Here is a 22,144-nt window from a genome sequence, read left to right as displayed (position 1 = left end):
TTGAAGGTAAATTAGTATTTAATCAAACCATCAACATGTGACCTTCCAGTTGATTGACTGGGAAAATTGGAAATTGAAAATCGAAAATGGAGTCGAAAACCAAAACCACGTCAGAGTTCATCCAGACTGATGATTCACGAAGGGTCATGTAGCTGTCACATGTAATCCCATAGACATACAACGGACAGTCAATCTCTCTCCCCTCTGATACCCCATACATAGTCCCGTCTCTGCCCATACCCTTCTCTTCAGCATTCTTCATCAAACCAATCCAGATATCGATCAACCGACCTCAGAAGCTGGATAACACAATCCTACAGAAATGGTACGACCATCATTCCCAAGATTATCTGCATTTAAATCAACGTACGGAGGATTTCACCCTCATCCACCCACTAGATGGCAACGCGGTGCAGCTAAAGCACTTGGTCAGTTGATTCTCATTTCTCACATTCAATCCTTGCAAACTTATCAGTCAAATTAGCTAACAAAATTTTCATTTGATTAGGTGCAACAATGTGGTTCTTTATGTTTTATCGAATTCGTGAGGACGGTCAACAGGTCTTTTTGGTTAGTTTTTCTTTTCATCAATGTGATCACATAACACTTTAGCCGACTGATTCGATCAACTCGACTTTTCTTGGATTGATAGGGCCGACATCCATGGGATCATGGTCATGACGCATCTGAAGAATCTCATTGAAAACCTACTCAATGTATCAATCTCCTTTTAGACTCTCTTGTATTCTCGTCCGATCGACTGCAAATATCACATGATTACACTCCGATCGATGATGAGTTTATCTTGAGATGTATCAATTTCGATCAAGAATACTCGACTGACTGGACAGACATCAATCATATTCCGATGTCGCTCACTCCAAGCCTATGAAGATCTATATCTTTTTTGTACTATCAGGGCGGAGTCTTCTGTCATTGGCTAGGAAGAACATGGTTATCTTTTCTGAAATCAAGCTAGACTTGCAAGTTCTCTTCGTTCCAGCTTGTAGAGTGGATCTTACCCATTCCGTCTTATGGATATGTACAGTCGCTAGAGTTACAGGATAAAGTGGATGTGTGATATAAACTCAGATAGACAGCCTGAACGTAGTGGAACACTCACCGGCGATGATGTCACATGCTATTGTGGAGTGATCCCAGGGGATGTCTGATCATATCAAACCGGAAACCGGCCTGCTTATGCACTCAATTCGGTATTGGGTATGGTCGACCAATGAGAGTGATAAGTATGATATCCAGAATGCTAACAGCCGAGATTACTTTGGCTGGGGTCTGGACCCAGTTTAGGGAGGTTCGACTTGGCCACAAAGTGCCCAAAATTTTATGCACCTTGGCCTCCCAGCCCTTCAAGATGTAGGGATTTCAAAAAGACTGGGAATGTGTTTTTCAGGTGGTGCTTTCTCAAGGCTTTTTGAAAATGTAAAAATCCATGCAGAATTTCTACGGGTTGAAAGTGATATTTGAGGCATTTTCCAACTTGAACCCCGCTGATGGATATGCACGCACTGCCACCATTCTTGCCAGACACATCTGCATATCTGGATGCTTATTATTGTGGTCTCTCTTGTACCACATCATACCTGATGATGTGGGGTTATGTGAATCTGTCTTGGATACTCGATCTAGCATGAGTAGTGTTCAAGCTCATTCTCTCTGCATATATTCCACTAGTTCCACTCATCCTTTCTCAAGTGGTATACACAAGAGAATGATGATTATTCATGTGACTGCTTCTTTCTTGAAGTTGAACCAAAAGATGTACATAAGGTCCCCAAGATCTTCACTGCAGCATTAAGGTTGTAGTTGGAGTAGACATCAATGCTGGTTTTAGAAGTTCTTTCAAGATGAACTCCTAGCATTATATTTGGAATGGTGGTCAATCAAAACATCACATACCATCATATAACCAGAGTCTCAGCTTGCTGGTAATCTAGAATCCCCAGGCAAGTTTCAAACCATCCATGTCCACTCAAGTCACCCACTTTTCTCCAATCCATGAGCCAGACTCTCAAGCGAATCTTCTGTGGTATGGAAAATAGATGTCCAACCCATAGGGCCAGCTGATCTGCCTCTTGAAGATATCATATATAGTAAACAGAACTGGACATTTGAGCATTACACCTTACCACAGCCCAAACAATGCTCTCTATCTCAGAAACACTACAAAAGTCCCTCTCCAATTCAAACACAAAAACCTTCAATCCCAAAGTGAATTTCTCTCATTTGGGAATTATTAATAAAACGAAAACGATTGACAACTTTCATGTACATACGACATAAATGTAAGAGGGAAAAAATAACAATATGGATAAGTGGATGCGATGCTTATTCTTGTTATTAAACAAAACAAATTTCTAACTATTCAATTTAGTTTTTGACCTCCCTGATATACTAAAGACCTGTAATGACTAATTCTTTAAGCCTTGATAGATATGGTACTATGAGTTTCATTTGCACCAATCATTGTTCTTTCCGAATCAGCAGGTGCAGCAATTTGAATGTGAGTCTTAGCTTCAACTGCCCCGATCCTACTAATTTCTGTCTCCTCGGTACCATCACCTGCAGCCTCCTTTACCACATTCAATTCCTCTAGAATCTCATCCGCACCAGCCTCAAGTAATTCAGCAGCAAGTTCACACCCTAATTTAATCGAATCTTTCGGTCCATATATATCTGCCGTCTTGGTCACCATCACTTCCTTTGTCCCATCCACACTTGTGACTACTCCAGTTAATGTCAATCTAGCTTGAGGTGCCCATTGACATGGCATTGGTAAGGGTAGCAATGTACTTGTGACTCCTACTGGTACACTACAGCCTCCTTCAAGTGTTCGCAAAAGAGAGCGTTCGGCATGGCAAACCAAAGCAGTAGGCCAGTGTTCAAGAGATTTGACAAGTTGCCGTACTGTTTCTGTTCGTTGGGATGCGCGAGGTGTGACTTCTCCTTCCTCGGCTCGACTACGAATCTCGATCCCAATTGCTCCTTGACCCACGGCGTAGTATAGTTCAGGAGGGGAAAGGTAAGATGATATCCGATCGGCGCACTCAAGTCGATTCAAGCCGGCAACAGCCAGGACGATTCCAGTGTAAGGAGAGTCGGGTGCATCAAGCTTCCTAAACCTAGTATTGAGGTTACCACGCTGATCCAGGAAAGGTAGAAGAAGAGGGAAAAGTAAGCATCTTGATGAAAATGAAAATGTTGCACAGAGCAGTATAAAATAAGGTAGGCAACTAACAATATCTTGGAATTTTAGCTGAGGGAATCGTCTGCGAAGTTGGGCCACTCGGCGAACTGAACTAGTGCCGATAACCGATCCAGCGGGTAACTCGCTCAGCGATCGAAATGGTAAATCACGCCTGATCACTAGCGCATCTCGAGGGTCCTCACGCTCAAGTATGGCACCAAGTTCACAGCCAGGTGGAAGTGATGTAGGCATATCCTTGAGACAATGAACGATCAGATCGACTGAGCCTTCAAGTAAAGCCACCTCTAGTTCTTTAGTCCATAGCGATTTTCCTCCCATAAGATAAAGTGGTCGACCCTGGTTTTGATCTCCAGCAGTAGACATCGATTGAATAGTGGTGGGGTGGTTAGGGTGAGAAATTTCGAAAAGCTTTCGAACCAGCTCAGCTTGGACTAGCGCAAGTCGAGAATTACGAGTGCCGATGACAATAGGAGGAGATATTGAGGGTGGGGCTGTTACAAATTCATGGCTGTCTTCATCGAGAGATACGATTGGTGGATTCGGTTGGGATGTTGAATTCGAAGGAAGACTAAGGTAGGATTCAAGTGTTGGGAACTCCATGCTTGAATTTCGAAACGAGGATGTAGGATGAGGAAGATATTAGGCAAATTGCAGAGGTGATGTGAGGAACGGAGAGAACAGGAGGTATCAAAATCGAGTGGTGAAGTGTAAAATGGCTTGTATCTACTATGAGGAGATAAAAGATAAAACTACCTTAAGATCGGTTAAGTTACAGATTTCGTAACCCCGGACCAATCAGAGCTTGTCCAATTTTTCTTCAATTCCTCAAAAATCGGATGCTCAGAGTCCAGACTGGCGATTGATTTTGAATGAATCCAAGTTAGAGCACAGGCACTTTGGCACTGTCGGAAGATGAGAGCCAAAAAGTGAAGCTTTGGAGCCGAATTTATGTCAGATTTGAACTTTTGGAAATCGAAATACGTCAAATCAAACTTGTTTTCGGTGGTCTTCAGTTTGGTGCTTCGATCTGTTTCAATTCTTGAGTCTGGTTATTTAAACAAATGATATTGCTATGTATGCAGACACCTAATTCGATGCAAGCGAATCTTGATCAAAGCGAATGAGATGACTTGCGTATGGATGACAAAAACAACAGAAACAGGAAGGCAGCCAATGTGTGATTTGCCGGTCTTCATGACTGTCGGAATCAAACTGCGGCTTCATCACAGCACAACGGCACAAACCCATGTACTAGCCAAGTGTAGATCTCTTTTCCACCCTTTCTCGCGGCCGGAGGCTTTGCAGTGCTGTGAGCCTGTGTATCAAGCTTGATTCTGTACCCAACACAGCCGCCACCATACTTTCATCTCAGACAAGCATCACAAAGAACCACTTAATCTGCAGTCTCATATTTTTGCAGAATAGTTGCAGAACTTCAATTATGGTATACAAATATTTAGGGTGTTCAAACCTGTGCAAGAAATGTGCAAGACCGACGTGCAAGATCCGTGCAAGATCCGTGCAAGATTTTTTGCACTAATCTTGCACAGTAATTTTTTTGACAACCCGAGTTATTGTGTTCCAAACCGTGCAAAAACCGTGCGAGACCGACTCTTGCAAGTTTTGTGCAAGATCCGTGCAAGTTCTATTCATATCTTGCACAGAACTTGCACAAAACTTGCATGAATTGATTTTGAGGTTTGAACACCCTAATTGTTCTGGAGATTTCCAGAAGGTTTTTGCCAGAACGCCAGAACCCTTCTGGTGTTCTGGAAAACTATTTTTCTGTGAATAAGGTTCCACTTTGTGTCGCAGTCACACAGGAAACAAGAGACAATTTTCCCGCGGGAAGACCGATTACACATAATGTAGTTTCTGAGCCATAATGTACAAATAACACAGATATAACGCCAAAATAATACATTTTGGCACATTAACTGAGTCAGATACAATTGGTTTTCCCGCGGGAAAATTGTCCCTTGTTTCCTGTGTCATGTACTCAGGATTCTGGTATTCTGGACTGCTGGGGCGTTCAAACTTCCAGAACACCAGAATGCCAGATACCATTATGATTTTTCTTTCTGACGTTCTGGGAAAAATCTTCTGGAAATTTCTAGAACAATATTTGTATACCGTAAATGGCCATAGAATTTTCCGACCTTCCATTTACACCAGGGGGTGAACGTCCTTGGCCCTCGGTGGTTCCTGGGATGTTTTCAAAAGGTCTGTGACCAGAACCAACCAGCGATGTGTTGGTCACAAATTTGTCACCAAGACACTGTTATTAAGGGGTTTCAAGTTTAAATCTTTTATACAATTTTTTAAAAATTCGGTCAAGTTTTATACAACACGGTAAAATTTTAAACTTGACCGTTTGTAAAAAGCAAGCATGTTGGACAATTATGGCCGTAAAAAGAATCAAAGCGGTGGACCAATTGTTCCAAGCTTTGGCAACATTCCCTTTGAAGGCAATGACAAGATGGCCTTCTTGACCAATCTCGTGTTTGATGAAGTGGACAATACCATCATTGAAAAGGCCAAAAAGCTGACCGAATGATTTAGAAGCGTATGTCTACGCTAATTTCAAAACAGGAGAGGTAAAAAAGTCTCCTGTTGTAAAATTATTTTACGTAAAACTTATAACATCATCCAAGTTTTTAAAACGTAAAGATACACAAAAACTCAAACTTGAAACCCCTTATTGGAAACCGTGTAACTTATCCCTCTTGGACAAACAAGGTTGAGAGAGGGCCTTATACACAAAATTTGATGTATGAGCCGGAAACGTTTGGCTGGGGACTTTCTCAATCCTCCATATCTGTGTATCCTGCAAACAAATATCCTTGAGACCAAAGAGGAGAGCTGTGACCCTGCTTAATCTATACACATGTGTGTAGCCTACTTCTAATTTGATTCAAAACTCACATAGCAATGCAATTGTGAAGTTTGCAAAAAACACCAAAATCAGGCGGAAAGCTGACCAACCTGTCAAAAGCTAAATGTGCTGAAATGTTACACAGAAACCATTTCTTCAAGTCTGTTTTTAAGGGCTTTCCTGGCAGCAAGGGAGGGATTTGAAAAGATGTATGTGTGTAGGATGAGCAGGTGGAGAGGATTTTTCTTTGGTTGGTGCAGAGGATATTTGTAAGTGCACAGCCAGTGTGAAACAACTACACCAAGGATGTTACAATGAGCAGAGCATGTCACTGCAAAAATAATGTATTTTTCCAAGGTCACGCTCACACCCAGTGCCCTGATACCATGTGGTGCCACGGCTTTGGGCAGGGCAGGGCCTAGGGCTTATGCCATGCCCTGGCCCAAGCCCTGATGACCTCCAGGGCACCTCAGGGCTATCCAGGGGTATAATCCTATTCCTATTGATCAAAAATGGGATCTTGAGTTCATACATGGAACCTCATAACTCTTTCAGGTATTTCCACAAGAAATTCTTGTATTGATATTAGCTGATGTCCAATACCACACAATCACCTGCATATAAGAAAGCAAATGTCTCAAAAAGATTACAATTGTTCTAAAATTAGGATCTTAGATTTGATTATATTTGATTTATTGACCAATTGAATGAATTAATTTTGATTCAAGAGCGGAATCTAGACTAATAAGTTGAATTTGACTTTGAAATGTGCTTGAAGTGTTATTAGTTTTATCACGGATCAATGAGGTTTTGGTTTGTAATGAGTCAATAGTGTTGGCGGTTGTCAAGTTAACCATGCTTCATGATGAGTTTTGGGTTGATTTGCTTTGATTTATGAGTCATTTTTTGATTTCTGTGAATTGAAGTGATCAGGGTCAAATTGCAAGTTGAACTGGAAGTGATGAATGAATCCGATTTGATTTGAAGTTGAACCCTTTGAATTGATGGTCTGTTTGACAATCTTTTCAAATAACAGCTCTTTTAGGGTTTGTGGATGAAATTTTGTAATTATGTACATGAGGACCTCTATTGAAGCTAGGGTGCCCTGCTAAAGCCCCTGTTCACCAGGGCTTTGCTAGGGCAGCTGGGGCGCACCGGGCGTAAGGCCATGGCCCCAGCCATGCCCTAAGCCCCCAAAAACACGCCGGGTGTGAGTGTGATTCCACGGTGAAGAATGATTGAGTTTAATGCACAAAATGATGAATAATGCAGAATTAATGCAGAACAATGCAGACTTAATGCATTTTTAATCATTTTGTAAAATAAATGTAATCATTTTTCACCTTGGAAAAATACATTATATTTGCAGTGTGTAAACAAACAGCTTGTGATCTGTGAATGATCTAAAAGATCTTCAAGAATAGATTTGCATTTGCAATATCTAATTTAGCATGTGTAACCATAAAATCTTGAATAACCCTTAAGTGAATTAATCAATCATAACCTATCTTTTTAGCATGCGAGCCCTAGACATCTTTCCTTGGCTGCCACCACATGCCAATGAGATCTGTTTTTAGATGGACAGCCACTAATTTGAGTGCCCAATTTAACTCAGTTGCTTGAACCAAGACTACACTACGGTCCAAACTTTAAGGGTACATATGTGTTCACAACATGCCCAGTGAAAACATTTGGGAAACATAATGCTTACTTACCGTTGACAAAAGTGGCTTGTGATGCTGATATGAATTTTGAATGCTTATAGGATTTATGTGAAGTCAATGTATCTGGAATGTAAATCAAAATTATATATTGTTGAGGCATGTAAATACTTCATCAGAACATAAACAACCACAACATAAACTAAAGGTGCCCATTACAAACTCAACAGGTACTAGATATAACTTGCATTGTTAAAATACACTGCTTTATATTAAGTTGAGCTTCTGGGACCAAAGCCCTGTTGCAAGCAGGACTGTAGGCCTTGAGACCAGGTTTGACTTTAGAAAACCAAGGAAATGAGAACATTTGCACAAATCAAGGCACTTCTCTTTTGGCACCAAGCCTGGCTTTACTTTGCAGATCTATTCACTCTTTCACTTTGTTTTTATTTCTTCCCATTTCCTCTCTAACAATATAGCAATTAGCAATATTGTTATAGAGGATGATAAGTGACATTTGATTTCTAGATGACTGTAATGAAACTTTAGAATGATGGAATAGGATTGGACAATCCAGTTTCAAGAATCTAGTGTATTGTTGTAAGAGGGAAACAGGGATAAAAAACAAGACAGATTGCTACACAAACAAGTCCAGAGACCTTGCTGAAACCACGTCAAAGAGTGTTCTAGCTGTTTAAAACATTGTTCTTTTGCTCCACACTATTATTTGAGGGACATAGGTAATGTAGGATACACAGGCAGAAGAAAAGCCCATCGTTCCCAGAGGGCTATCTCATACGTTATCTCTTCCAAAAGGGTTGGTCATCTATGCCTTGAAAGTGTAATCTCCACATGGTAAAGAGATTGAGACTTGAGTTCATGTGATCCCAAGTTTATATTGCTGCTTTGAATCAATGTCTTCAAAAAGCTCTTCCCAGTCCAGCTCTTCAAATAAATTCAAGGTCGTCGTGTTTTCATTCTCAATGGATGCGAAAAACCAGACCCCATCAAAGACTATGTGCTCAATGTACATGATCACTTCATGATATATGTTTGTTGCATGTCAATGGTTACTCTACATGTGTAGGGGTGATATCAGCTTTCATTAACTCACTTGGCTTGGTGGTTCTTAGATAGGGTGGATATCCACTCCAAGCAGGAATCCACTTGGTGCCACAAGGTACCACATTCACTGGGTATTGGCTGGGATAGCTCTTGGTAAAATTTGAATGCAATCAATTGCTACCAGATTCCTTGCATCAGATATGTGATCTGATGGATTGCTGACAGAATCAAACTCACGAGAAGGGAAATTTGGGCCTTATCTTCCTTGTCGGTATGTTTCCAAATTTCCACTTTGGAAAGCGGTTCAGCTTCTTCATTTGATGATTGAACGATATGTTTAATGAACCAGTAAGTAACTTGAACAATGGGCTGTGGATTGACTGAGGCACACACCCTGGAAATCAAGGATTGTAATTGAGGCACCGCCGGGTTTGGTTCAAGAGGCGGACTGATGTTATGCAATAGCTACCCAGCAGCCATGTCAGGCATATAGCATGGATATGTAGCCAACATATCAGTGCGTACCTGTGCTTGCAATTGAGAGCAAGTATTATCAGCAAGGTCCCTGACTATCTCAATAACCTTGCCAGACATTCCGATCTCAGTGGTGTCAAAAGACGCTGACAAGAGGCGTGCAAAAGGTTTGGCTCAAGCATGGCGCCCAAGATGAGCCTACATGACCATATGGGGATCCATCATGAGTATATTGTACTCTGCAGGATTTCAATTGCTATAACTTACCAATACTCAACACTCAAGACTGTTTGCAGATGAATTGGTGAGTCATTCATTGTTTCTGACATCAGATTTGTATGCCAGTGTTTGCAATTCAATAGGGTGGTTTAAGAAGAGCTTTTACACCCCTTTTTAAATTTTATGATTTGTTCAGGTGCTTTAAATTATAAGTATAATGATAAGTTTGCAAACCACCTCTAGATGTGGTTCACAGTTTTGCAATCACTTGATTTGCCTTAATTTTCTTATGACTGTCAGGTCCAGATGACGAAAAAAGGATCACTGTTCATTTTTTTGTCTTTTGGCGTACCTGGATGTGACAGTTTTCTCTCAATAGGCATGGATTGACTCTTGAAAACCTCCATAGTTGACCACTAAAAGAAGTTGTTGGACTTCACCAAGGCAAGTAAAAACAGGGCCACAGCTAAAAAAGAACTGTTGGGCACAGAAAAAAAAAGAGGCTTGAGCGCTAGGAAACAGTGGCCCTTCTTTTACAAGTCCTTAAAACTTGATTTTAGAGTGTTCATGACCATGTGATCAAGAATTTTAAGGAGAAAGCAACCCTAAAAAACCTGATTGCAACTCTGTGGCATGTTGCTTGCACTTCTCAACTTGAACCACCCTAATGATGTATCTTGAAAGTAGCCCTTGAATCAAAATCTACATGGTAACCTCTGTTCAGTATATCTGGTTACAATGATACAAAAGGGAATGCCCCTTACTCAGAGCTTGTTTGTTGGACTCCAATCTGCAGATTAAGGTTAAGCTGGCAGAAGTTGACCAATCAACTTGGTGAGATAGAAAGCCACGGCTATCTCTTGCTCCTCAGGTGGAGTATCCTAGAATTCAAACCAAATCAAAACCTTTATATACACAATGATATCAAAAACAGCTATAGGTGGAAGTAAGATACCTCATAAATGCTCCTGAGACACGGCATGAGGGTTTCAGGTAGATTGAACCTTGCAGCCACTTGGTCAAAAACCAAAAGGAAGATACACTTGCGGGGAGACTGGTTCACGGTGTTTAGCACTGAGTAAGAGCCATATTTGTCCCTTAAGGCATGGGTTGAGGGGTCTGAAGGTCTTGAATGGTTTGGTTGAAGCAAGAGCAAACTCGAGTTTGGAGCATACTAGGGGTGGTTTGTGGTCCATCTGAATCCTGATGTGGATGAGGCTGTAACATGTTGTTGGGTTGTGGGCTTGAAGTTGATCAAGGTGATGAAAGCTGATTGATCAAAAGGTCTGGTTCAAAAAAACAAAGTCCGGAAAGCAACACCGGACTTTGAGTTTGTTCAAAGCACAAAACAACAAACCATGTTAATCAAGGATCTTTCAAAGATCCTTATCTCAGATTCTGTGTGCTTGTGTTCTCACAGAATTGCAAAGTTGAGGCTTCAATCAAAATTGCCTTGATACATTGATATTGATATATTGTTGTGGTGGGTGATGTTGATCACAAGTGGAGACAGGGGTTAAAAACCCAGTGTTTGATTGTTGATTGGCAAAACAATGGCTCCTGACACTGATCAACTGTGATTGTCAGGAGCAATCATTCTGATTGATTACGATCCTTATCTTGGATTCTGTGTGCTTGTGTTCTCACATAATTGCAAAGTTGAGGCTTCAATCAAAATCAGCTTGATGCATTGATATTGATATATTGGTGTGGTGGGGATTGTTGATCACAAGTGGAGACAGAGGTTAAAAAACCAGTGTTCAATTGTGGATTGATAAAACAATTGCTCCTGACACTGATCAACTGTGATTGTCAGAAGCAATCATTCTGATCAATTGCTGCTGATTGCTCCTAAACCTCATCCATATCATTAAGGTGCATTGGAGAGATTCAAAATGAGTTGAAGGAAAATATAAGCCGGGTGCAAGAGGTAATGAAACAAAATTATGATGAAGGAATACAACCTACCACAGATTGGAATGTTGGCAACCAAGTATGGCTCAATAGTGGCCATATATCAACAACTTGGCCGTCAGCTAAGCTCAATCACCGTTGGTTAGGCCCTGTTGTTATAGAAAAGAAGGTATCAGCCTTGGCCTACAAACTGAAGTTACCATTAACAATGAGTAAGGTGCACCCTGTATTCCATGTTTCACTGCTTATAAAACACTTACCTGATTTGATCATAGAGAGAGTGCAGTCTGAACCTTATCCTGTAGAGATCAAGGGAGAAGACAAGTGAGAGATTGAAGCAGTACTGGACAAGAGAACCAGGCGGGGAAAGGCCAGATACCTTATTAGTTGGAAAGGTTATAACAAGTCAAAGGATTCATGGGAACCAGAGGTCAACGTCAATAACACAAGAGAAATGATCAACAAGTTTAATTTAAGGTTTCCACATGCTTCAGAAGTTCACAGACAAACACAGCGGTATGAGAGAGGGGCAAATCTTTTTCCCACCGGGTTTTTTAATGCCAGCCCTGGGGAAGAACGCAGGGCCGCAAACAGGGAGCCTGGGCGTGAAGGGGGGAAAGTGTTATGATCCCATGTCACGGATCATGGTATTGCATACTGTGACACCTCACGGCTTTGAGCCGCACTTGTACCAGATAGTGTGTCCCAATTTACTCTCTTTCCTTACACTGCAATAACCACAGCCATTCCGATATCGCTTGTTGCGCCTTTTTTGAAAAGCAAAAGTTTGTGAGCTTGAAACCTAAGTTTTAACTGGTTAAAACCTGAAATTTGGCTGTATTGCCCTGAATTACAGCCAAGTTTGAAGTTTTATTGAGTAAAAACTTAGGTTTCACTTTTCCTTTTTCAAAACGGAGCAACAAGCAATATCAGGATGGTTGTATATCACATGGTGCATTACTTCTCCCTCTGTCCCCCAACCCCCAGAAGCCAGTAAAAACAATGCCAACAAAGGAAATCAAAAAAAAATCAACACAATATGTTGGAATTACAATTGATATTGAATCAAAATTTGGACCAATCAAAATTTGGGCTGGATTTGTGTTCCAGAAACATGTGACTTATGTAAATGAAATGTACGGATTACATTTCATGGATGTAACCAAGAAGATTTGATCAGCAATATGTGGTAAGTTTGTGCAACTTTCATACTTGACACCTTCCACCCCCTTCGGTAACAAAAGTTGCATATGTAACTTTATGCGACTTTTGCTAACACGGTGAGAAAATTTCTCACCATGTGTGTATGTATAAAATATATTTTGTGAAGACATTTGGTAAACTCGTCAAAGGTCGCATTATACGATTGTTGACAAGTATACCGCAACTTTGCCATTTGGTAAAATCCATCCATGAGTTGTTCAAGTTTGTGATTCATTATCAATGAGTGAATCGAGCACAAAGAACTCGATTCTTCTCATTTCCCCTTTGTCTTGCTCGGATATGACGATATCAATAGTAATAATCATCTTTCTGTCATATCCAAAGAACAATTTCACAAAAAGCACTTTCAAGTGAATCACAATGCGGATAACAACGATAATGAGAATCTTGAATTGAAAAGATCAAAGGCTATGTATGCAACAAAACAGCTTGAAGAATACAAGTATAAACCAATCTGCAGGAATCATTCACAGCTATACAAATCATGTAAAAGTTAAATTTCCCATCTCTTTTGTATCTGACTTGATTGAATGAAAGTGATAAAATAATAGGATAGCATCAGTGTCTTAGATCAGCGCCTGGTTTTGTCCCCACATGATTTTGAGATTTTGATTGAATGCAACTTGATCTCAATATAAATTAATATGTTCTCAAATTAAAAGATTCCAAATCAAATGAATGAGATTGTAATATGAATGACTTGGTTTTGATTTCAATTGATTATGATTTGGTTTTGATTTTGATCAATTCTGATTTGGTTTTGATTGATCAAGTTTTTGATTTGAACGAATGAGGGTTTGCTAAGTTGATAACTTGAAATTGAGTCAAGAAAGGTAAAGCAAGTCGATTGAAGGTAATCGAGTTTGGATCGATGTGAAGAGTGAAAAAGGGATAATGATTTGAAAGAGAGGAAGAGGTAGAGGGTTGATATCGATCGTTGGGGCAAATAAACCAACAGAAATAAAGATAAGGAAAGAAATGAACGAGTCAAAAAAGAAAGCGTGATGGGTACAGATCATAGAAAGTTGCATATATCAAAAGCAAAAACGACTTTTTTGTCGTTTTCAAGAATATGCACGATTTTTGCATATATATGCAAAATTACGTGTGCGCCTTTTTTCACACTCGGGTTTACCGAATGACAGTTTCAAGTCACATATGCGACCAAATATCACTGCGCATTTTTGGTGGTGCATATTTGGTCACACACGTTACATATGCGTTACCGAAGGGGGTGTTCAGCATACAAACTAATTACATCATGATTATGTATGATATGTCTCGGGGAAAGATAAGATCCAAATGTCTGAATTGTAACCAAATATGTTTGTGTTACATCTTTACTAGGCATGTCCTCAACATGTGAAGACGACATCTTTGAAACAGATGGTCAAATCCCATAATAATTACATTTTTTGCAAACCATAGTGTACACTTAACACATCAATCTAAATAGCATAGCTTTGGATTAATAAGCAAAAATTCCAAAACCACCTACCCACCCTACAGAGTAACCAAACCAAACCGTGTTTTGTGTGACAGAGGTTTTTTTTGAGTCACACAAAGTTTTGCAGAGGGTGCTTGTCAGCCCTGGGTACATATACATGTACCCAAAACTAACTTATAATATAGTAATTTTACTTATAAACCTTATTACATGTACATACAGCTTATAAAACACATGTAACATATATTAAAACATATACAAACATCAATTACATATGTATATACACTTAAAAACATATGTAACATGTAATAAAATACCAATTACACCTCATAACTCAGTGTCAAGAGTTAAGATGCTTATACTACATAAAATACATAACACGTATATGTAATTATGTTATATCAATAATAATAATAATTAATAGTAATTATTAAACCCTAAACCACAGTGATGATACAATCAAATATCACTACAATTAGGTTTGGAGAGGAGGATATATAAACCCCTCCTCTCTCAGCCTTCAAGGATTTTCCCCCAAGCATTTTATTACACATATCTTTTAAAGAACCCTTTAAAGTTCTTTTGAAGTACATAATCAAAAGTCTTATAAATATAAGACTAGTGATTCACTTCATCACTTTAAAGCAGATTCCTGCCTAAAAGATAAAGTAATTTCCTTCTTCATCCCTTGGATCCTCTACTTTCCCCAAGTAGAACTTTTCAGGTTAGTAACCTCTCAAAGAACTCCAGGTTAGTCACCTTTTGAACAACTGCAGGTTAGTAACCTTTATCAACTCTCAGGTTAGTGACCTTTTGAACAACTGCAGGTTAGTGACCTACAACAACTCACAGGTTAGTGACCTTCTGAATAACTACCAGTTGGTGACTATAAATAACCAGGCTAGTGACCTACATATCACTCTAAATCTGTTACCTTGAAGATTAAAGGAGGGCCTTGGATCCAGCTTTCTATTATTGTATTTCAAACCTCCTTCTAAGGAGTCATTTAACTGTAGTCTGTCTGGATTTATCCAAACAGACTGTCAGCCTCATTTCCTTTCTTCCTTTCATTATTTATTTATAATTGTATTTACAAAATTACATTTGAAATACAACTATTTTAATAAAAAGAACCCACCTTACCTTCCCATAGTGAGCCTAGAGTACTCTAAAGAATACCCTACCCTCACAGTGCTCCACTTCCCCCAAACCAGGCTCTTGCCTCAGCCATATGTGTTGGACAAGGCAGAGCCAGAGGTGGTTATAGAAATAACCCGCTGACTACAGACCCACCAGAGAATGGACCTTGTGTGCAAACAATCTTTTGTGAAACAACACACTCCCATGCTCAGCTCAACAAATTTGCTGACCTGGCTGAATGATCTGAAAACCACTCTCCCAACAGCTTTTGTCCAAAGTTAAACAATGACTAATATTTGGGCATGCGTCTACTATTTATGTTTTATCTTATTGTGCAATCACCTATTCTGTTGTTTCAAGCAAGGGTGGTGCTATTGGCATTGTTCTACTTTGGACCTTTTGGCTTATTAAGGGGTTTCAAGTTTGAGTTTTTGCGTATCTTTACGTTTTAAAAACTTGGACGACCTTATAAATTTTACGTAAAATAATAAGGGGGCTCAAGTCAAAATATTTGCCGCCTTTTCTTAAAAAATTGGGGAAAGTTTTTACGGTACCGTGCTGTAAAAACTTTTCCCAAATCGTAAAAAAGGACCAAAAAATTTCTTTCGGATCTGCTTCTGAGCAGTAAATTTACGCAAATTTGCGGCTTAAAAAAATTTGGGATGTCGTATAACATTTTGAAATTGGGAAAAGTTTTTTACGATAAAAGTAGTAAATTTTTTTGACTTGAGCCCCCCTAATTTTAAAACGGACAACCTTTTTACGTCTCCCGTTTTAAAATTAGCGTAAATTTACGCTTATAAAAAGTATCCGGTCAACCTTTTGACCTTTTCAATGATGGTATCGCCCACTTCATCAAACATGAGATTGGTCAAGAAGGCCATCTTGTCATTGTCTTTGAAGAGAATGTCGCCAAAGCTTGGAACGATAGGTTCACCGGTTCGATCCTTTTTACGACGATAATCATCCAACATGCTTGCTTTTTACAAACGGTCAAGTTTAAACTTTTACGCTGTCGTATAAAACTTGACCGATTTTTTAAAAAAGCGTATAAAAAATTGTAACTTGAAACCCCTTATTGTTGAAGTGGGTTCAACCTCAAATTTATAACCCTATGGAGAAATGAGAAATAAGTTCAGTTGCGCGTTGCAGGGCGCTGTCGCTGAATAAAAAATACAGCTGTCCAGCCGAGGAAAAAACTCACCTGGACATGTTCAACCAAGTGCCCGTTACACCGGTCAAGGGGTCTTTTGATACCCGGAATCCTTGTAGAATTTTGACTTGAAGCTCCTCACATAGTTGATGGTTCCAGAATCCAAACCAGCGACATCGATCAAAATGGATAAGAACTCTACAAAAACAAACAAGCGAGTTTATCAAGCTGCAGCATCACACAAGACTCATGCCGAGGATCTCCTATCTCGACTACCAAACGAGCTTATTCTTGAGATTATAGGGCACCTACTGAAGGGACCGAGGGTTGGTATAGACAATCGCCGCAAGAAGATTCGTCAAGGATCTACTCTTTTATCGGGAAAGCAGTCGAGACTATGGATTTATGAACATAAACCTGATTCACCTATCATGACTGATTTTCAAGCCTTTTCAGTTGTGAATCGTAAGATTCATTCTATCTGTGGACCGATCATGTGGGAGGTGAGCCAGTTTCAACTTGCCACAGTGCAGCTACAGACTAGTGTACTAATGATGATACAATTCTGCATATGTCTGAATCTGAACACTCGCGGTTCTGTAGTCGCTCCACTTCCCTTCTTTGATTTCTGGACCAATGACATTCTGGAATAGCGAGATCTTACCAAAATACGGATCTCACGTCAAAGTATTAGATGTCTTATTAAGATCAAAATGGCTAGAAATACCTCAGAAACCGATCCGTATCGAACGAGCAATCAAAAACAAACCTTCACGCCACTATTCACTTCGATCTTCTGATATAAAAAAAACAAGTTTATCAAGGAAGATAAAGAGTATTGGGAAGTTGATAGGGTTCATTCGGATAATTTAGCCCTTTACGATGATCAAGGGATGCGCGACTTTTTGAAAAACTATGCGATTCGCACTGTGTTTGGTCTGTGTCCTGAGAACCTCGTCAAAGTACTTTCACAGTGCGAAAACCTTACGACACTCTCTCTTAGAAGTCCAGAATGGGGTTTACTAACACTGCAAGAAATACACAACTTGAGTTGCAATCTTTCTGCAATAGTTTCTGATCTTCAATCTCTTCAACATTTAAAGATCCACGGCCACGAGTACGCACCAATCTTCGCTGAGTGCTTAACTGAACCTCTTAAACATCTCCCACTCCTTGAATCACTCGAACTTGAATATATCATGGAGATGGAAAGGGAAGATGATGGTTCGCTTCTTGAATCTCTTTCAAATCTCAAATCACTGAAAACACTTGCTCTCAGACATGTGGACATGATCTACAACCCTACAGACTGTCATCAAGGCCCTCCTAAATTAGTCAATCTGATAATTGATCAGTGTTATGAGCTTTGCATTTCAAATACATCTTGCTTAGTCAATTCTTGGGCACCTCACCTTACTCACTTGGAAACCGAATTTGACGATACCTACAAAATACACTCTAATCAATTTTCACTACTGGCTTTAACACATTTAAAAATTTGGGACTCTTCCGATCTCGATTCTTTGGAATGCTTTTCAAATTGTAAAACCCTCTCAGATCTTACCTTTGTTCAATTTCGACAAAATCGACTTTCAAAAATTTTAGACTCAATCATTTCTGATCAATTTCCTAAGCTCAAGACATTATCATTTCTTACCACCGAACGAGATTTTTCCCTTGCATCAACAGGAGATTGCCAATTATCTCCTCTAGCTGTTTTTTGTCAATTTAAAGGAATCGAACTGAAGGTTTTTTATAATGAAGTAAATTACGAGAATATATATGAGGGATCAACGCTTCTTGTAGATCACGATTAGATATCAAAATCTTTGATGTGTGAAGAAGTGATATCTTTTGGTAGACTAGCTAGGGAGAATCAAAATAAACAACCTCACAGATTGCTTCTTGAACACTGGTAGAATAGATATAAGGGACTGCGGTCGGGATGAAGCAGAAAGTGTTGGGTTTGTTTCAAAAAGAATCATGACATTCGAGCATTTTGATTCATTCTACGTAAGGTATAAAATGATCATCATAAATTCATACTCTGTGCAGATTTAGCATGTACCTATAATCATTTGTATGATTAATTTATATATCTTTGTGAAATAAAACATCCTGTTGACCATCAAACAAACTCTTGAAAAGATAGAATCGAGTGAAAAGTGCATATACTATAATGTTTTTCAAATTTTCTGATTATTTAACAAGTCCTCCCAACCACACCATTCTACCCTGATGTACGGACCCATGTGGGATCCATCAAAAATATGCTCAAGACCAGTTTTCCTTTGCATAGTGCTAGTTTTGAAGTCTGTTCTGGATGCCTCCGGGTCTCCCCAGAGCTGGCCAAGCAGATGCATCTTGGGTGCAAGTGTTGGAGCAGTCAACACAATCCAGACATCAATCAACACCTTCAAGTTCATATCATTGTCAACAGACAACACTACTCAACTACTCAAACAAGTGCAACAATGTCAAGAAAGCCTTCATCAAATTATGATTCTCCCAATTTACAAAAGACATTTGATGTTAGAATCAAGACCATATTGAGCTTTTGGTTGATGATCATCTTGCTTTTACCAGTTTGGTGGCAAACTACCAAGATCAAACGTAAACCATTACCAAAATCAACATTAGGGGGGCTCAAGTCAAAAATTTTTACAACTTTTATGGTAAAAAACTTTTCCCAATTTCATAAAATTTACGCAAAATTTTATGAAATTGGGAAATGTTATACGACATCCCAAATTTTTTTAAGCAGCAAATTTGCGTAAATTTACTGCTCAGAAGCAGATCCGAAAGAATTTTTTTGGTCCTTTTTTATGAATTGGGAAAAGTTTTTACAGCACGGTACCGTAAAAAACTTTCCCCGATTTTTTAAGAAAAGGCGGCAAATATTTTGACTTGAGCCCCCTTATTAGAGCATTGAGAATCACTTCAGGTCAGTTCTTCTATTCTATTGTATCAATGCTCCAATTCTAAAAACAATCCACTTCATACTCATTCTTTGACTCTTTTTACATTTAGAATAGCCATGTCCAATTTGATTTCCTATTCATTTCACTTCTAATTTTAAAAGCTTACAATCCACCAGAATTCAGTATATCAAATTTCTGTGTGTCATCATGATAAAGTGTTCATGATTTCTTATTGACCCTTGTATCCGCATTGAGCTACACAGGTATGAGAGTGCAAAGCCATGTTCTTTATATGATAATAATTGCAAACTCGATTTGACCTTTGTGGATTGACAAACGCAGTCTTGTGTCCAATGCTGGTCTGCAGTCACACCGCCAACTGGCCAATCTAGAATGCTAGACTTTCTGCCTAGATGCAGATGTCGTCGAGTTTGACTCTTCGCTGTAAGTCAAAGATAGCATGGTTGTCTAGAAACTCATGACCAAACCCTTGGCTGCCTCAGAAAGTGTGTTGAGCTCGATCGATCGTCCATTTGTGATTTGTGATGTTTGAGGATTGGCTTGAAAACGCCTCAATATCATGAATCTAATTCGATTTTTCAGTCATTAGGGTCCTAATGCTTTGATCTCATGATTTGATTGTTGCAGCCAGAAATGTGTACTTGAATGCTGTTGAGCAGAGGGATTAATTGAGTGAGAGTGAGATGGTGTATGTACACATGTTGTCATAGCTGCTGAGTATTTTACAATCCCGCTTTACATGACCATGACCCTGATCATTAAACTTCATTTCTCATCAAACTTCCTTCCCCAAACTCTCGACTTCCTCATTTCAACTTTCAGAAACCATAGTCAACCAGTTCAAGAAAACCAATTTTACATCAATCCACGATGTTTTCAATCTCAAACTCTGATTGTCTTCAGACAATTCGCTACCAAGCCGAGCAAGCTTATTCGAACTTTCAAGATTGGTATAGGAACCTCACACCAATCGGTCGTCGACTAGTTGGTCTCTATGCCATCCTCAATATCCTTTTGATCGGTACACTTCTCATCGTTAGCCCTTCAAGAGTGTTCAGAGCACTGGCTAGCTGGGCTATCGAACTGCGGATGTCATCACTTGGACCGATCTACCTTATCATCTTACTCACGGTTTCGAGTTTTCCTCCTGTCATCGGTTTTGGTGAGTTAGGCTCAGGCTCAACCCTCATGCTGTTTTTTAAGATTCGAAGATCCTTTGAATGTCATCTTGCCTTCATTCTTGATATTGATCGGCGCCCTGATTAAGTACGAATTGAATTTTCAAGGTACGCTTAGTACCCTCTGTGGCTTCACCTACGGTTGGTTCTGGGGCTGGATAGTTGCCACCATTGGCTGTCTTTCTGGAAGCGCCGTGAGCTTTCTGTGAGTGATTGCGAGATCGTTATTAGCCTATCTTGACATTACAAATGGAACTGACGGCTGAGCAACCTGGCTTACAACACGCTTTGGACCTTTTTCGATCGAATTGTAGTGTATTACGTCGAAACTTGCCAAGGTTTCAACAGTGGCTTGCCAAACAGAAAAGCTTTGCTGCTCTTCGTCAAGCAGTCGGTAAGCCTTTCTATCAGTCTCTTGCTCAGAACATGATCTGCGAATTGACGTCCATTGCGTTCACAGGTCTCAAAGGTCTCCCATTGATATGCCTGATTAGGCTTTGTCCTTTCCGTACGCTTCTTTTAATCATCAAACAGATAAATCAATCAACAGAAGCTAATTCTCGATTTGTTTTTTTCCTTATGACAATCATGTCTTAATCTGCCATCCTCTACTGGCACCACATAGCCTTCACATACTCGAACCTATTCTTTGCTTCCCTTACCACCTCTTGCACACTCACCCAATTTCTCATCGGAACTCTAGCTACTGCGCCCAAGCTACTTCTCCACGTTTTCATTGGTTCAAGAGTTTTTCAACTTTCATCCGCACCAGGACTGGACCGCCTTACAATTATTCTCAACATTATTTATATCATTTGCTCAGCCATTCTCGGTGGCTCTGTGTCATTATATCTATATAAAGCTACCATGGCTCAAGCTGGTGCCATCAGTCTTGAAGACGATTCGCGAGGACCTTTGCTTCCGAATGAAGAAGCCGGCGTACCTCCACAATGGCAAGTCGAATTTGAAGAGTTTGTGGTAGATGAGGATGATGAAGATCTCAATGACCCTCCAACTACCCCTCTTGCACGACAAGGCTCATAAATTCAAATATCTCACCTATCTTACCTCGGAGACACCTGAAAACCTAAAATCTCATGTAATCGCCTCGCCCTGTTTTTACCAACACAAGAACTAAAGCTATCTGATTCCTTTCTTTTGTGTCTTATCTTCTTTTTGTACAAGTTCCAAAATACTGACACATCCACTTAAAATGTCTTTCGAGGATGCTTAACACAGATTTGTTTTGTTTTATTTTGAATTTGAACAGTGTATAAAATTGACTTGTTTTCAAGACCTACATGATTTATTTGGCTTGCTAGCATAGATTGCTTAAGATTGTTGTACCTAAAAAAAGATTCATTCTTTACTTCAATACCTAGAACCCAGTATGTGCCTATAATAGACCTTTGATGTGTAAGATCTTGTTACAGGCCCTCTGACTAAACAAATACCACTCTTTGGAGGCAAGTCTTCTCCTACAGAGTATGATTTACTAGCTGCGCAGACAAATAGCACCTGTTGCCAACCCATCTTCTGCATAGTCTCAAGGCAGCCAACATTGGCCTCATTGCAGTGTTCAAGTCACTCTACATCAGAATTATCTGCCATTTGCTTTGTGGATCT

The 22,144-nt window shown here is 39.6% G+C and overlaps 4 protein-coding genes across 4 annotated transcripts; 2 read left to right on the top strand and 2 right to left on the bottom strand.

Annotated features, from left to right (window-relative positions):
• Positions 1 to 322: 322 nt before the first annotated feature.
• On the top strand, positions 323 to 703 carry MELLADRAFT_32222 (uncharacterized protein; the record flags this gene model as incomplete). Its single annotated transcript, XM_007403903.1, has 3 exons — positions 323 to 428; positions 509 to 570; positions 653 to 703. 3 exons carry the CDS (start codon positions 323 to 325, stop codon positions 701 to 703), a joined length of 219 nt encoding a protein of 72 aa, XP_007403965.1.
• A 1,502-nt stretch (positions 704 to 2,205) lies between these two features.
• Positions 2,206 to 3,912, bottom strand: MELLADRAFT_114915 (uncharacterized protein; the record flags this gene model as incomplete). The annotated part of the gene is made up of 2 exons (XM_007403662.1): positions 2,206 to 3,160; positions 3,257 to 3,912. The coding sequence occupies 2 exons, from the start codon at positions 3,824 to 3,826 to the stop codon at positions 2,438 to 2,440; spliced, it is 1,293 nt and encodes a 430-aa protein (XP_007403724.1).
• Positions 3,913 to 8,639: 4,727 nt separating this feature from the next.
• On the bottom strand, positions 8,640 to 10,747 carry MELLADRAFT_101317 (uncharacterized protein; the record flags this gene model as incomplete). The annotated part of the gene is made up of 6 exons (XM_007403661.1): positions 8,640 to 8,776; positions 8,877 to 8,976; positions 9,065 to 9,196; positions 9,221 to 9,292; positions 9,353 to 9,447; positions 10,696 to 10,747. 6 exons carry the CDS (start codon positions 10,745 to 10,747, stop codon positions 8,640 to 8,642), a joined length of 588 nt encoding a protein of 195 aa, XP_007403723.1.
• A 9,383-nt stretch (positions 10,748 to 20,130) lies between these two features.
• MELLADRAFT_114914 (uncharacterized protein) lies at positions 20,131 to 21,946 on the top strand (the record flags this gene model as incomplete). Its single annotated transcript, XM_007403904.1, has 5 exons — positions 20,131 to 20,502; positions 20,627 to 20,723; positions 20,833 to 20,912; positions 20,979 to 21,026; positions 21,144 to 21,946. 5 exons carry the CDS (start codon positions 20,211 to 20,213, stop codon positions 21,560 to 21,562), a joined length of 936 nt encoding a protein of 311 aa, XP_007403966.1.
• Between the last annotated feature and the right edge of the window lie 198 nt (positions 21,947 to 22,144).

The sequence above is a fragment of the Melampsora larici-populina genome (genome assembly GCF_000204055.1).
Source record: "Melampsora larici-populina 98AG31 unplaced genomic scaffold MELLAscaffold_1, whole genome shotgun sequence".
NCBI lineage: Eukaryota > Fungi > Basidiomycota > Pucciniomycetes > Pucciniales > Melampsoraceae > Melampsora > Melampsora laricis-populina.
This window is presented reverse-complemented; position numbering and strand designations above follow the sequence as displayed.